At 40.4% G+C, this 14,564-nt stretch overlaps 1 protein-coding gene across 1 annotated transcript in view; it reads right to left on the bottom strand.

The window, feature by feature from the left end:
• Positions 1–14,564, bottom strand: part of LOC127451667 (protein sidekick-2-like) — a 237,775-nt gene that overhangs the window by 96,910 nt on the left and 126,301 nt on the right. Inside the window, exon 2 of the mRNA XM_051716518.1 lies at positions 9,915–10,074. Within this exon, the coding sequence (XP_051572478.1) occupies positions 9,915–10,074 (160 nt within the window). The remainder of the gene's footprint in view (positions 1–9,914; positions 10,075–14,564) is intronic.

The following is a 14,564-nucleotide window of genomic DNA, read 5'->3' as shown; positions in this document are numbered from 1 at the left end:
GACTCATAAGAGTCATTTGTTTGGGAATCAGATTACACGGCTCGTGCAGTACGTTTCATGCTGTAGATAAAAAAAGACTCACAAGAGTCATTTGTTTGGGAATCAAGCTGCACTGCTTGCGCAGTATGTTTCATGCTGTAGATTAAAAAAGCTACTCATAAGAGTCATTCGTTTGGGAATCAGTCTACACTGCTCGCGCAGTATGTTTCATGCTGTAGATTAAAAAAAAAAAACGACTCACAAGAGTCATTTGTTTGGGAATCAGGCTACACTGCTCACGCAGTATGTTTCATGCTGTAGCTAAAAAAACGATGCATAAGAGTCATTTGTTTGGGAATCAGGCTACACTTCTCATGCTGTATGTTTTGCAGGGAAATGGAAATCCCCTGCCAAGTTTCATCAATGCTACATTAACACCACAAAAAGAATTCATGTAGTACCAACTCAAATAAATTAAGTAAAGTTTCATTTGACAAATTTAAATAGATAGAACGCAGTGAAATCAAGTTGTGACTAAATGATCTAGAATCATGTTGCATTAGTTCATTTTAATTAAGTAAATTGAACAAGCAGCAAAAATCTTATTTTGAGTCATTGGCAGAAGAATGCACCTTTGAGAACCGTTGACAGAACTGAAAGTTATAAAAATACTTTGGTTCCAGTATTTTTTTTAAATGGAATATGTTCTGAATAAGAAGCAGTTCTTGGTTCCTCAACCCAAGTAAGGCTGGGAGGTCAAACTGTTATTATTCAAATACTACTTGAATTTTCTAAATATAACCAAAAATCCTTACATCTGAATGCTTAAGGTATTATTTTTAGTCGTCTAACGTCATTACATAATGCGTATCATAACGTATGTTTTTTTGCCAGATCGCTCTTTTCGCTGAAAGTAGGATAAGTGGTCTGCCAGTTGGAGTCGTGGCAGTGTTAGGGGTACTCCAAATATGTGTTCCAAGGGGAAGGATGGACGCTAAAATTCACAGGTCCCCTATACCCCTGACCCAAGAAGACCTTAGTGGACACCCCTCGCCACCGGGCCTGTGACAATGTTCCCAGTTGTACCCCACTGATGATGACCCTGCCCAGTGGCCTCACGGGGGCATGATCTGGCCCCTGGATATGCATTGTGTATGTGCATGTGAAGGTCTCTGTGAAAGCCTGTGATCGTGGCGACGTATTATTTTGAAATAAAACATATCAACCGGGACTGGCCATCATAAAAGGTATGCAAGCGTGTTTTCATACGCCTACGCACACTGCTTCAGTCGCGAGCCCAGTGGCAAGACCTATTAGTTAAATGGAGTGATAAATAAAGAGCAGAGCATGTAGGCAGTGGCGCTTTTAACTCAACTAGTCAAAAATGCCTCATATTTACACTGCCGGCTCCTTCGTTGCATACATTACCAGTTACAGGTTTGTATGACCTGCTGAAGTGGATTCAGGCTTTTTCTTTGATAAGAGGATGTGATGAAACAAAGAAGTGTGCTGGTCCCCACTCACAAGCAAAAGAAAACACATAGACACACACACAGCTACACAATTCAGTGTCTGAGAGGCAGGAGACTGCTGGGAAGTTTTAGTCACTAGGGATCTTTTGGAAATGCTCTGTGGACTGTTGTTGTTCTCTTGAGTGACAGGCAAAAAAGCCATAGTGAACAAGAGACCAGAATATGTCTAACTTGACCCTTACATTGAGTAAGCACCAGGGCCCAGTTGCAAGAAACCCCCTAAGTTAAGAAGACCCTTTTTAAAAATGGTAAGTGTACGGTTATAAGGGTTTTCTTAAGAGGTTTCTTGCAGGGTTAAGCAACATTCTGTTTGAAGAACTGGCTCCCTTTCAATTTATGAGTTGAAATTTAAATTGAATTGGCCACACCCCACAGCTGCATATGCTGAATATGCAACAGTCTGGTTCTGGTAGTCAAAAATCCCATTTATTTTGTCCACTGGTGAATTGATTTTTAACAATGACTTCTAAACATTTAAAGACAGACCTACCACAAGCTCTGAGGTTGTTAATCGACGGTATATACTTCTGTTAAAGCTATCAGTCTAAATTATTTCAACTTCATTTTTTAAAAACTGTGTTTAATAATGCAGTTTCTGGTGAAGATCTACACTACCCATGATCCAAAAGAGAAATGATCCACCAATCAGAGATTGGCTGCCAAGAAACCACACCAAAGTAGCTCTTCAACGACCACCTAGTCTCACGACAAACTTCAAATGACGCAGTCAGGTCAGTCTCCTTACACTCTCTACTTAAATCATTAGTTTTATATTTTTCATCTGCACTGCTTCATGATCATCCGCTCTGCTTCATGGGATTGTAGTTCATTTCCTCATTAAAGATGTTAAGTACTTGTACCTTTGTCCAATATCCAAATACATTTTTGCTTAAAATCAAAGTTTTTAACGTTTTGATAAGTAATGGGCATTTAGGGTAATTTTGTAGTCGAGTACTCTTACACATACAAAAATGAGTAATCGATTACTTGAAATTGAAAATTTAAGTTTAACCTTCAACTTTTTAATATTTTTTTCTTATGAAGAAATTAGCACTTGCATTAACAACAAGATCTAGATAAAAAAAAAATGAAAACCAAAAAAGAAAAAAACAAACACACGCAGAAATACACACACTTTTCAAACTTTGTGAAGCGATACAATCACTTTAAAGAGGGGCTGAAAAACCCCTTCTTCATCTCGACTGGAGGGACAGGTTCTATCGCGTCCTTCCGTAGGAGGGTAGCGATCTCCGCGCAAGGTAGCAGCGTTTTCGTCCTTCACCAAGTTGAAGTGGACACCGCTGAACCTGGGCGGACGCCCGGCGAAGTGAATCGCGTAGTCGAGTCAGACGGTCCGGACCAGCCCTCGTGACGGATTGGAAAGCTCAAGCCATGTGTCCAAGTTCCACGCAAGGGGGACCAAAGGGACAACGTCATCGGACATACCGGCAGGTGGGGCCTCACGGCGGGGCGGAGCTCGAGGTGCCACACCACGTCGTGGCCGTGCTGAGTCTAAGGACATCGAAGCATTTACCTGGCTCCTTGTGACCACCCCCAGAACAGCCTGGGACGGGGGAGGAAGAGGCCTGTCCTCATGACCCGTGGAGACTGTCACATCGGTGGAGGATTTGTGCCACAGCTGGGTGCTCAGGGGTGGGAGACCACCGCTGGAGCGCCAAACCTGCTAAATAGAGTGGTGGACGGTGGTCGTGATGACAGCCGTGCACACCGGATACGTGACCAGGGAACAAGGAAACCGCTCTTGCTGAGCTCTTGAGTACTGCAGCCACTTGGGCATGCAGCGCAATTAAATGCAAAAGGTAACAAAAAGATGGAGAGATCTGCTTACCAGCTCCAGAGCAGCGGGTTTCGTTGTCCCTGGGTCGCCCGTCTCAAGGGCGCTTTGAAGCCTTTCATGGGTTCTGGGCGGCCGCGAGACAGGTGGCATCTGCTTCCTGCGGTGGGCTCCACGCCGGGGCTGGGCCAAAGAGTTGGGCTGTGGAGGAGCCGGTGCAGTCACCGCAGGGGGACGCCCTTGGCGATGAGTAGACGGGGTGCGGGATCTTGAGCCGTGCCGGGGCAGGATATGCCGGCTAGCATCCGTCTACTGCTCCACCACCGAAAACTGCTGGGCAAAGTCCTCGACGGTGTCGCCGAACAGGCCCGCCTGGGAAATGGGGTCAGCAAAGAATCGTGTCTTGTCGGCCTCGCCCATCTCGATCAGGTTGAGCCAAAGGTGGCGCTCCTGGAACACTAGTGTGGCCATCGTCCACCCGAGAGACCGCGCCGTGACCTCCGTCGCTCAGAGAGCGAGGTCGGTCACCGAGCGCAGTTCCTGCATCAATCCAGGGGCAGAACTACCCTCGTGCAGTTCCTTTAGCGCCTTGGCGAACTTGTAGGAGAGCCATGGCGTGCAGGGCGGAGGTGGCTTGTCCAGCGGCACCGTAGGCCTTGGCCGTCAGAGACGACGTAAACCTACAGGTCTTGGACGGGGGCTTTGGGCACCCACACCAGGTGGCGGCGCTCTGCGGGCATAGGTGCACCGCGAGCACCTTTATCCACTGGGGGATTGCCGAATAGCCCTTGGCCGCCCCACCATTGAGGGTAGTGAGGGCGGGGAAGCTGAAAAGATCGGGACCGGGCAGTAAAAAGTGCCTCCCGCGACCTTGTCAGCTATTCATGCACTTACGGGAAGAAAGGAATGGGGGCGGGGCGTGGCTTTGAGCGGCGCCGCGAGCCCAGGAACCAATCACCGAGCCGCGAGGGTTCAGGGAAGAGCAGAGGGTTCCCCTCTAGCCGACGCTCACGGCTGCCCGGGAAAGCATGTCGTCATCTCCACGTCAGCCTGTGACTGGGCAAGGCTTCTGACTGGACGAGCCCGCTCTCCGATGCTGCGCTCGAGAGCTCATCACTTTCGCGGGCTCCGAATAAGAGGACGAGCCGGCGGACTCATCCAGAAGCCCGATCGGGGCAGACGAGCATGTTGGGGAATGGGAGGTCCGCGGGGGGATACCCGACGGAGGCGGTCCCATTGGGATCCCCAAATCAGCCCCAGTGCTAGCCACGCTGGCCTCATACCCGTGGGTAAAAGGACCGAGGCGGGGAGCCTCTGGGGTGGCTTGCTTTATTATGAAGGCGAGCCGCGACCGCAACGTTGCCATGGACATATCCCCGCAATGAGAACATGACCATCCACGAACGCTGTCTCCGCGTGAGCAGTACCCAGACACGAAAGACAGTGATCGTGACCGTCAGAAGGCGAGAGATAACGAGCGCAACAAGGAATAACACACAATTGGAAAAGCATCTTTAGAAAGAAGCGTCTTTAAAAAGACGTTCCGTGTGTGCCGCTCTTTTAGAGAAATATACTCTTATATTTCTGCCGAAGCACCCAGGAGCATTCTCTGCAGTGCACCAGTGCAGAGGGGGGAGAAGCCACTGAAATGCGCCGTCAGATCCAGCAGAGGTGAATGAACAGTAGTATTCAGCTCAGTGAGCATAACCGTTCGGCTCCGAAGAGAAAATCTGAATGAGTGGTTGCATACCAGCTCCTTTTATACCCGTATGTCCAGGGGAGTGGCATGCAAATACCACTCATCAATTTTCATTGGCCTTTTATCAAAGACCAGAGGTGTCTCGGGCTCCCAAGAGTGACCCATAGCGTCACTACATCGACACAACGTCGAGTGAGTGACAGATGGGGAACACTGAGACATCAAGTTCATTTTAAGTGCATAAAACAATAGCAGCATTACGAACATTAATGACCATAAAATCAACATAAAACAATCATAAAATTAACAAAAATGAATGACCATAAAATCAACAGCAACAACATTGCCTAGGTCAAAGCTTTCATCTAAAAACCCTTACTGCTTACTGATAGTCCATCAACTATTCCAAAGCTGAGGTGCATATCTTAATGCTGAAACCTAAAAGGAGCACATGTGAGAGAATGTGAGAATATTGTGCTTCCTGGTATGAATATGATGATATTGATATGAAAATTATCTACAAATTATTAACAATTTACTACCGTTGCCTTGTTTATATGTGTGACAAGGTCTCTGACTTTCTTTTCAAGGAGGAAGTGAGGGCCAGGTAAATATTCAACACAAGTCTTTGTTTTCACACACTTTTCAGTGTAACATAAACAAGTTTGCTTTTCAGCTTAATAAATGCATGCACACACAAGAACTCAGCTGCATGCATCTCTCTCCCCACTCCGGCGGTTTGGACTGCCCTTTTAAACCCCTCCAGCTATCACTGCAACACAAAACAGCTGTTACAGGTGATTTCCCACAGGTGTCAATCCTTACCACTCTTCCTCTCCCAGCCTCGCTCTCCACAGATGTTGCTCAGCCATGCCCACATCACCACAATATGTAATCATGTAATCTATAAAAAGTAACTGTAGTCTGATTATTAGTATTTTAACATTTAATTTAATCCAATTACAAGTACTTGATTTTTGTAATTTTACTACATAATCCAGATTACATGTAATCCGTTACTTCCCAGCACTGGTAGCCTCTGGGCAGAAGTCAATGCAGTGTCACGGCTCCGCTGAGTTTGTCGGTTTGTTTTGTATATTTTGTCATTTTCTCTCCCTCATGTCTCGCAGGCACGGCCGGCATGTATCCATGGGAACACTGATTGTTCCCGAGGGAATGCTGCTCATACCATTGATTAGTATGCCGAGCAACACCTGTTCTCCCCTAATTCACTCCATTCTTTGGAAATCAGTCTACACTGCTCGCGCAGTATGTTTCATGCTGTAGATTAAAAAAAAAAATGACTCACAAGAGTCATTTGTTTGGGAATCAGGCTACACTGCTCATGCAGTATGTTTCACACTGTAGAATCCGTTACTTAGCAACACCTGTTCTCCCCTAATTCACTCCATTCTTTAGCCCGTTGTGTTCTCAGTGTTTTGCTAGATTGTTGTTTGATGTTGAGAACTAACTTCACTTTCTCTGCCTAGTCTCGTGTATCTGTTGGTTGCCCGCGTGTCGGGTGTGTGGTTGCCTTCCAGTATTGCTGTGTGTTAGTTGGTCTTTCACGGAGGATACCTCGTCTCTGCCCGTGTGTCGGGAGTTAAGTTCACTCATCTCTGCTGGACGTTGTTCTGCACCTCACTAGCTTCAACGTAAGATTCTATGTATCTGTTCCTGACTTCCACAATGCATACACTCATCCTATGAACACACTTTTCATGGATTGCCCCTTGCGCAACTACGACGTGCACAACATTGGAGATCGCTTCCTGCTGCTGCAACCGGTGTCGGGATTTTCTACATTCCTCAACCCAGTGACTGCTCATTATTATTGTTAATAAATCATTTGAACTGTTCCTCTGCTCTTGGGTCTGTTTGTCTCACTATTGTTCGTTACAGGCGGAGCTGAAATATTACATCACTGGAGTAAGTTTCCGACCAAGAGCATTTAAGGATGGATGTTTTTGTGGCAGAAGTTATCTGTTTCTTTGGTGAAGTTGTTTACTAGCTAACTGCTTGGATATGTTTTCTATTAATGTTGTGTATGCTTATGTTTGTTGTCATGCTTTAATGAGTCGAACATTCCCCAGGGAAATCGTGTTTACCGTTCGGATTGTTGAAGGTTTTAGTACAGATGTTTGCCAGTAAATCTGTAACAAGTTTACAAATTAAATTCTGTGTATTTCTTCCTTTTAAAATTTCCTAGAAATAATGATTCAGAACAACAATTAATTACCCAAGTCACAGCAATGCACACGATTTTGCTCAGATCAAGGATACTGTACATATTAAAATAGTTCTCCATGAATTTATGCTAATTTCAAGCTGTTTGTAAGTACCAATCTGTTTTCATACCACAGTGTTTCACTAATACACAGATTTACTCGTTTAGCCTGCTATTTAACCTCCTGAGACCCACGTCCACATGTGTGGACATTACGTTTTGGCTTTGCTGGGTTCAACCTGGGTTCGACCTGGGTTCAACTTCAACCTGCCCAGAGACTGCTTCAAGATTAAAATGAGGTGGATAAAGCACTTAAATAATAATCAAGTTGCTAGATATAAAAAAAGGGCTGATGATAAACAAAGCACACACTATCTTAGTAAAATATGTTTTATATTGCAAGTGAATAACATTCTAACATGAAAATAGCATGTCATAGCTACAGACTGCTGCCCTGGAGCTTCTGCCCTGAAACTGCTGGTGCTGAAAGGCTACAGCTGGATATATCTCGGCTGGTTTGGTTAATGGCTTAAAACTCTTTACAAAGAATTTTAGGAAATCCCTATAGAAAACAAATAATAGAAAAAATACTTCCGGAACCAAGGCGGCTTAAAAATTAGTGGGCACTGTTGTGCTCTACTGGAATTTGAACTGAAATGACAGGAAGAGAAATTTACTGACTCAATGAACACAAAAGTTATGCAACAAAACAGAATTATTTCAACAAATTTGACTAATTATTTCCTGATATGTAGAATATACTTTAATATATTTAATATATTTAATAAAATATATTTTAATCAAATTAATTGCATGGTATGTCGATTAATTAATCTAATTAATCGCAATTATCGCATACATACCATTAATATTTGCTGAGAAAGCCCCTAAAATAACAATAATTTAATATATAATAATTAAATAATTATTAATAGTTATATAAAAAATATATAAATAAAATATATACTGTATATTATAAAAAATAATAATACAGATAATTAAAATGCATTACATTATTTTGTCACAGAAGTAAAGCATTAAAAAGACATCCAAAAAGTGGATTTAGAATGCAATATACTGTTTATTTTCATATTATTGAACATAAGCCAATTATTGGCCTACAGTTCACAGCAATCCATTTTGCAATTGAATTTGTCAACAGTTTTATTATAAGAGATTTATTATAAGGGCTTGTTTAAGGACACGTCAATGTACACCTGCATCAGATGGACACTTTTGGAGCATCTCGGTTGCGTTGCATCATAGACGTACCATTTTTAGTTCGCTGTGTCAAGTTAAACGAAGTTTGAAACTTAGAAAAACACGTCTTGAGATCCCTGTGTTCGGATTTGCACTCCATCAAGCTGTGTTTGAATGCAAGAATGTGTTCTCATCTTGTGTTGTCTGCTGTCGGTAAGTGTGGTTTGTTCTCTGTACACTGCGCGTTGCCATATCCATCACGTTGTTTTCGGATAACTTTAAAAATACATATTGACATTAAAATTTTATATTCTTTCATAGTGGTCCATAAAATTAATGTTTATTTATTAAATATAATTAAATAAATATATCTCACATTTTGTGAATATGAAAACATGTTTATAGGTAATTAATACTGAAAAATAAATTTATTTTTAAAAATAAGGCAATTTTAAAAGCAATCTAAATCCAGTTTTGAATGGTGCACAACTGTGGTGAGCACTGCGGGTAGGTTAGTCTTTTTCAGGTTTTTAAAGCTATTAGAATGCCTTTAAATGCAAATGCAGTTATGAAAGACTCCATCTGCAGTCCTGTGGTCAGCAGCTACACAGAGTGAAGGCAAAAAGTACAGCCCACCCACCTCACCATGAGCTAAGAGAAAAAAAATCACTTTGCCTTTTCAAATATAAATATTACATAGCTCTTGCAGCTATTGGAAATAATTCACAAGCTACCTGCTCTTTCTTGATGGATAATTCTGCACTCGCCTCACTAGGGATACAACATTTATGTAGAATACAAAACATGGATGGAAGGCGATTGTTCATAAAATACATCTCATGCTCATTTAATGTGAGCTGAGAGGCAATGAGTGTGATTTCATGGCTGCACAGGGAATGATGTGACACATCTCAAGAGGATAACAGTCCTCTAATACCCCTGACTCACTAAAAAGAAATGAGACATCACTTAAATAAATACCAGAAAATGATACATTTGTTAAAAAATTGTGGTTAAAGTTGTATTTGTGATGGTGATTAAGCTGTCTAATGAGAAAATGGGAACTCCGAACAAGTGTTACTGTTGTTAAAAAAAACTGGATTTTCACGAACTGAGAAAAATAAAACAATTAACGTAAAAACTGAAACTAAAATAACATAAATTTTTATGACTCCACAACTAATAAAAATAAACATTTAGCAATAATTCATAAAAATGTAGTTTTTCATATCCAGTATGTTCTCAAATTTGAAACCTTTAAAAAATCACATTCATTTTACATGAAAATGCCGCTAGATAGCAATAACACTAGGTAGCAATGAGAAATATAACGCTGTTAACATATTAAAATTATATCAGTTACGAAACGCATTAACTTCTAAAACTAAAAGTAAAAAAGTAAAACTAACAGTGAAAACTAATGACAGCTATACTAAATTAAGAGTTAAAAATACATAACTATAATAATAACCCTGCTCCCACCTGTACTCCAGGGAGAAACGCGTCAGCTCGGTACCATTGTAAAGCCATTTGAACTCCAGGGGCCAACTGCCCTCAGCCATACAGGTGAGAACCAACCGATTCCCTTCCAGGTGGACTTGGGTTGCCACCGGCTCCATCTTGAAGTAAGGTGGAACGTCATCTGGAAAAGGGGTGGAGAGAGAGAAAAAGAAAGAGGCTCAGTGTGGTTCACCCAAGTAGGACATGTTCCTTGACCAACATCCTTGTTAGTCCTGGAACAACATCATTGTCAACCAGTCAGATTAAGGGTTAGATTTAGAATTTGTTTTATATTTTTTCAAAAATGTAAATGAACATTCAAAATCCATTTGATGTTTAAACAGTATCTAGGTTAGAAACATACAGTATGGAACATCATTTACCATACAACTGGGACTATAAAATGAGAAATTATCAAAAACATTTTCTGGTATAAATGAGAAATCTTTTACAAATATCATGAAATTTTAAGTAACAAATATCAAGATTCTTGATGACTGATCTGATGATCTGATGATTTCCTGAACAAAATGTGCCTTTTAATAATTTTAAAATATATAATAAAAATAAAAAAAACTAACTGCTTATTAAAAAATACATAAATAAAAAAATAATAAAAAAAGATTATTCCAAACTAATACTTATGCCATCAGCTTTAAAAGAGACTGTTTTTTTTTTTTTTTCTCCAGACCCTTTAAGCTCACATGGACCCATGGGGGGGAAAAAATCGTACAAAATATTAGTAACTACAGTCTTGACCAACATAAAATAGATATCGTTTTAAAGCTCAAAAGCTGTACTTTACAATGAATGCAGGCCAAATTATGATAAAAACTGAACAAGTGCTTTGAAATTTGCAGACAAATCAGAAGTGTTCCATTTTGATCATTTATGAATAATTTTGCACTGTACATATTAATGTAATCGGTAAAAACATCAATCTCATTAAATAGCCATGTGTCATATGTTGTTGGAAAGCCCTCAAAGAGTGGAATACAACTAGCAGATTTGTTTTATTGTTTTAAAAAAATATAGTGAATAATAGCTACTGTAATTATATGTCTTTGACATCCATGTTTCATGTGAACAGGTGTTGCTTAATTGCTTATAACTTCACGAAAAATAAACAGAACATAAATATCACATACCATTAATTAGAGGAGGCAATTATCTTTCTAATGAGCCCACACACAAGGTAATCAGATCATAAGTCATTTGATAATTGACACGAAGCACAATGTGCACAATATGGCATCTCGCAATCTGGCCAAAAACATGTTAGCTTTCCTGGATCAGATGCCGTCATTGGCAATTATGTAGCCTCATGGAATGCTAAACCAGTTGGATGTTTAATTGAGTTCAGATCAGTGCAAAAATCATCCATATTTGGGCAGAAAGACATGTGATTAGTGACTGTTACTATGGCCAACAAGAGATGGCACCAAGAACATGACACAGACTCAATGATGACTCAAATGGCACAGAATGAAACACATTCTGTGAAATCTAATTTCTAAAATCATGTCTGCATGCTGTGCATACATTTAGTCAGTGTTGTGTTTGCATGTGTAATTAGTTCTTATGTACAATTATAAGTTTACAGTTACAGTTGACATGATTGGGAACAAAACAAAAGCAGTTTTCGGAGTCACCGTATTTATACAAAGTGATATATAATGTGATATCAGAAAAATAAGATAAAAAGTACATTTTTGGCTCACTTTTGTTGTGATTTTTTCAGCAGTTTCATAGGCTAAGAGTCACAAAATTTATCATAAACTAAATCATTCAAAAGTTTGAAAAGTTTTCTTTACAATGATACCAAACACTTGACCCTCCTTGTTTTTTGTTATAAGCCTTTAAATTTGGGTTTGCCACTGAAACAGGAAATATTTAAAACACTTTCAGAGCCTAAAGGCTTAATCCACTTTTGACTTTGTCACATAAAAAATATCAAAATGACTTTGAATTGAAAACATGTTCATCACAGTAGACATGTATTCAATTAATTGTTTTGTGTGAATTGCCTTTTTAATATGTTTATGAATCACTTCAAAAATGAGCATCACATCACTGACCCTCTTGCATTTGAAATAACAACAATAAAAATACAATAACAGCAAATGTCATGTATCGTTTGTGTTTATACATGCTGTTGCTGAGCTATTATTATTAATAACAATGAGATTCTTTTCAGACAATCAGTCATCAAACCCTTGAAAAACACAACAAGTTTAATGAAGGTTGCAGCACAGAGATGAACTTTTAATTTAATCAACCTCACTAAGTGTTCACTTAAATGACTCACTCACATATAATTTTGTCTTTTAAGTTTATTGCAAGCTCATTTAGATTCGGACATGGCTATAAGTGGTGATGTCCGAGTGGCTGACTTGTTTACTTTGGACCCATTTAGGTTGATTGTGTAGAAATCCGCTTATTGCCGCTCACAACACTAGGGAACAGCTTGCTCTGCGCTGCTGCTAATCCCACAATCCACCTCGCAAGCGTGGCGCTTGGCCTCCATAGGAATGCACTGAAAACGCTTGCTCACTTTTGCTCACAACGCGCCAGTGGAAACGTACGGTAAGGAGGACAACAGGAAACAACAAAAAAGTGCCACCACACAATGTGTCAGAACACACGCACTACTTGCCAAGCCATGTCTCAGTCCAGCTTTGATTGCTTCATTGGAATGTTCTTTCACTACAAAGGACTTTTATCCAAAATCATGTCTTATTTTATAAATCGTACTGAGAGATTGAGCGAGACAGAGACAAAGAAGGAGTCAATAAGGCAGAAGAGCTGAACACAATGTGACAAATCGAATTTGGCCTCTTAAAATATAACATAAAATCTGAGAAACGATTTTGTTTCTTTGTTGTTGTTCTCTGTTGTGATCTTGAGAAGGTATGGAGTTGAAACAGGAAGCGTCTGAAGTTATGATAGACGTTCAAGTGTCTGACGGGGTGAGTGAGGGAAGGTTTTGAAGATGCAGACGATTCCTCAGCAAACCTGACAGAATGAGCCATAGTGTGCTGAGGAATCCATTCATCCTCAGTTCTTTCTAAAACAGCTAGATTATACAGACTCTCAGACAAACACAAAGCCCTGCATGTGGGTGCCTTCAGCCAGCAGACAAAGTGCTTTCATTTTCCTCACAAGGAGAAGATGATGTGATGTATATCGATCATGCTTACTGATTCTCTGTAGGTGACATAGACAATTGTCACTGTGTTTGTGAAAGACTAATTAAAGTTTGTATTAACTGAGGCAATAAGGCAGTGAGCCCTGGAGCCCTGTTGCAGGGTTGTTGGTAGATGTTGCCCCTTGAGTTAAATATTGCACTGATTTTTCTGGCCTAGGAGGTGCACTGTGAGGCATATAATGGGGTCTCTCCACTAGGGGGTGCCACTGAACCCATATTGAGTGACATAAACCAGTGGCTTTCAACAAGTTGGTCTGTTCTAATAGGGCCACGGACAGGCAAAAACAGTGCTAAATGCAAATAATGACATGCAACTAACAATATAACCAAGCATAGTTGGGATAGCTATATAAATCGACTTTTAAATAGACTCCCCGACTTATAAAGGGAAGAGAAAAGGCTTCCCATGTCTTTTGTTGTTGATGTCAAAGGCTGTGAGTCCAGTCAAACTCTGCGATATTGTTAGCGCAAATTCCTCTGTCACTTGGTAGAAGCAAAGTGCCTTTAAGGCAAGTCAGGTCACTTGGCAGCCATGTTTGCAACACCTTCGGGATTATAGCTCCTGTCAACTTGGACAGCTGGTCAAGATTATGATAAAATAACATATTTAAATCAGAAATAAAAAGCTGACAGGAACCGTACCAAAATTGTGCTTCTTCAGCTCAGATAACTCTAAAACAAATTTTTTTTTCAGGCTGGTTTAGCTAATACACATGCACCTTCTTGATGTAAACTGACAGGTGATGTCTCTATCAAAAAGATGATTGGCTCTTTTGACTGTAAGGCAGGACTTTCATGGCTGTTTATGACTTAATAAACACTTATTTTTAGCACTATTACTCACTGTCTGATATCGAAGTTTTACTTGCATCATTTAAAAAAAACGATACATTTGAAAGATTTTATTACATTTTCACACTTAATCCAATGTGATTTGCTTCCGCTGTAGCTCACCTGATAAAGCATTGGACTTTGGACCCGGAAAACCATGGTTTGAGACAAGTCAAACATGCAAACTGACGTGAGGTGAGAGCGTCAGTGTCATAGAAGTGACAAAATATGACATAGTTGCTTCAGAAAACGTGCTTTTCATTTCTCATTTTGTTTTTGGACACTATCGGTTAGGTTTAGGTGTTGGTTTAGTGTAAGGATGTCTGTTTTTGTCTACCTCTCATTTTATTTTAGATCACTAATGGTTGGGTTAATGTTAAAGTTTTAGGTAAGGGAGGTACGTTTTACTCATTAAAACCTATATCTAATATTCACCTTAAAAACCTCGTCTGATTACAATACAATTTCACTTGCTTTTGGCGCCCCCGCTGGGCATTTCACTGGGAATCTGCAGCCAAACCTGTAATAAGGCACGTAATTTAGTTTTGCAAAAATGTTGCCACAATCACATAATGAAACCAGTCTGGACATTT

This window comes from Myxocyprinus asiaticus, chromosome 14 (genome assembly GCF_019703515.2).
Source record: "Myxocyprinus asiaticus isolate MX2 ecotype Aquarium Trade chromosome 14, UBuf_Myxa_2, whole genome shotgun sequence".
In the NCBI taxonomy this organism is placed as follows: Eukaryota; Metazoa; Chordata; class Actinopteri; order Cypriniformes; family Catostomidae; genus Myxocyprinus; species Myxocyprinus asiaticus.
The sequence above is the reverse complement of the archived record's forward strand: the minus strand, read 5'-3'. Positions and strand labels throughout refer to the sequence as shown.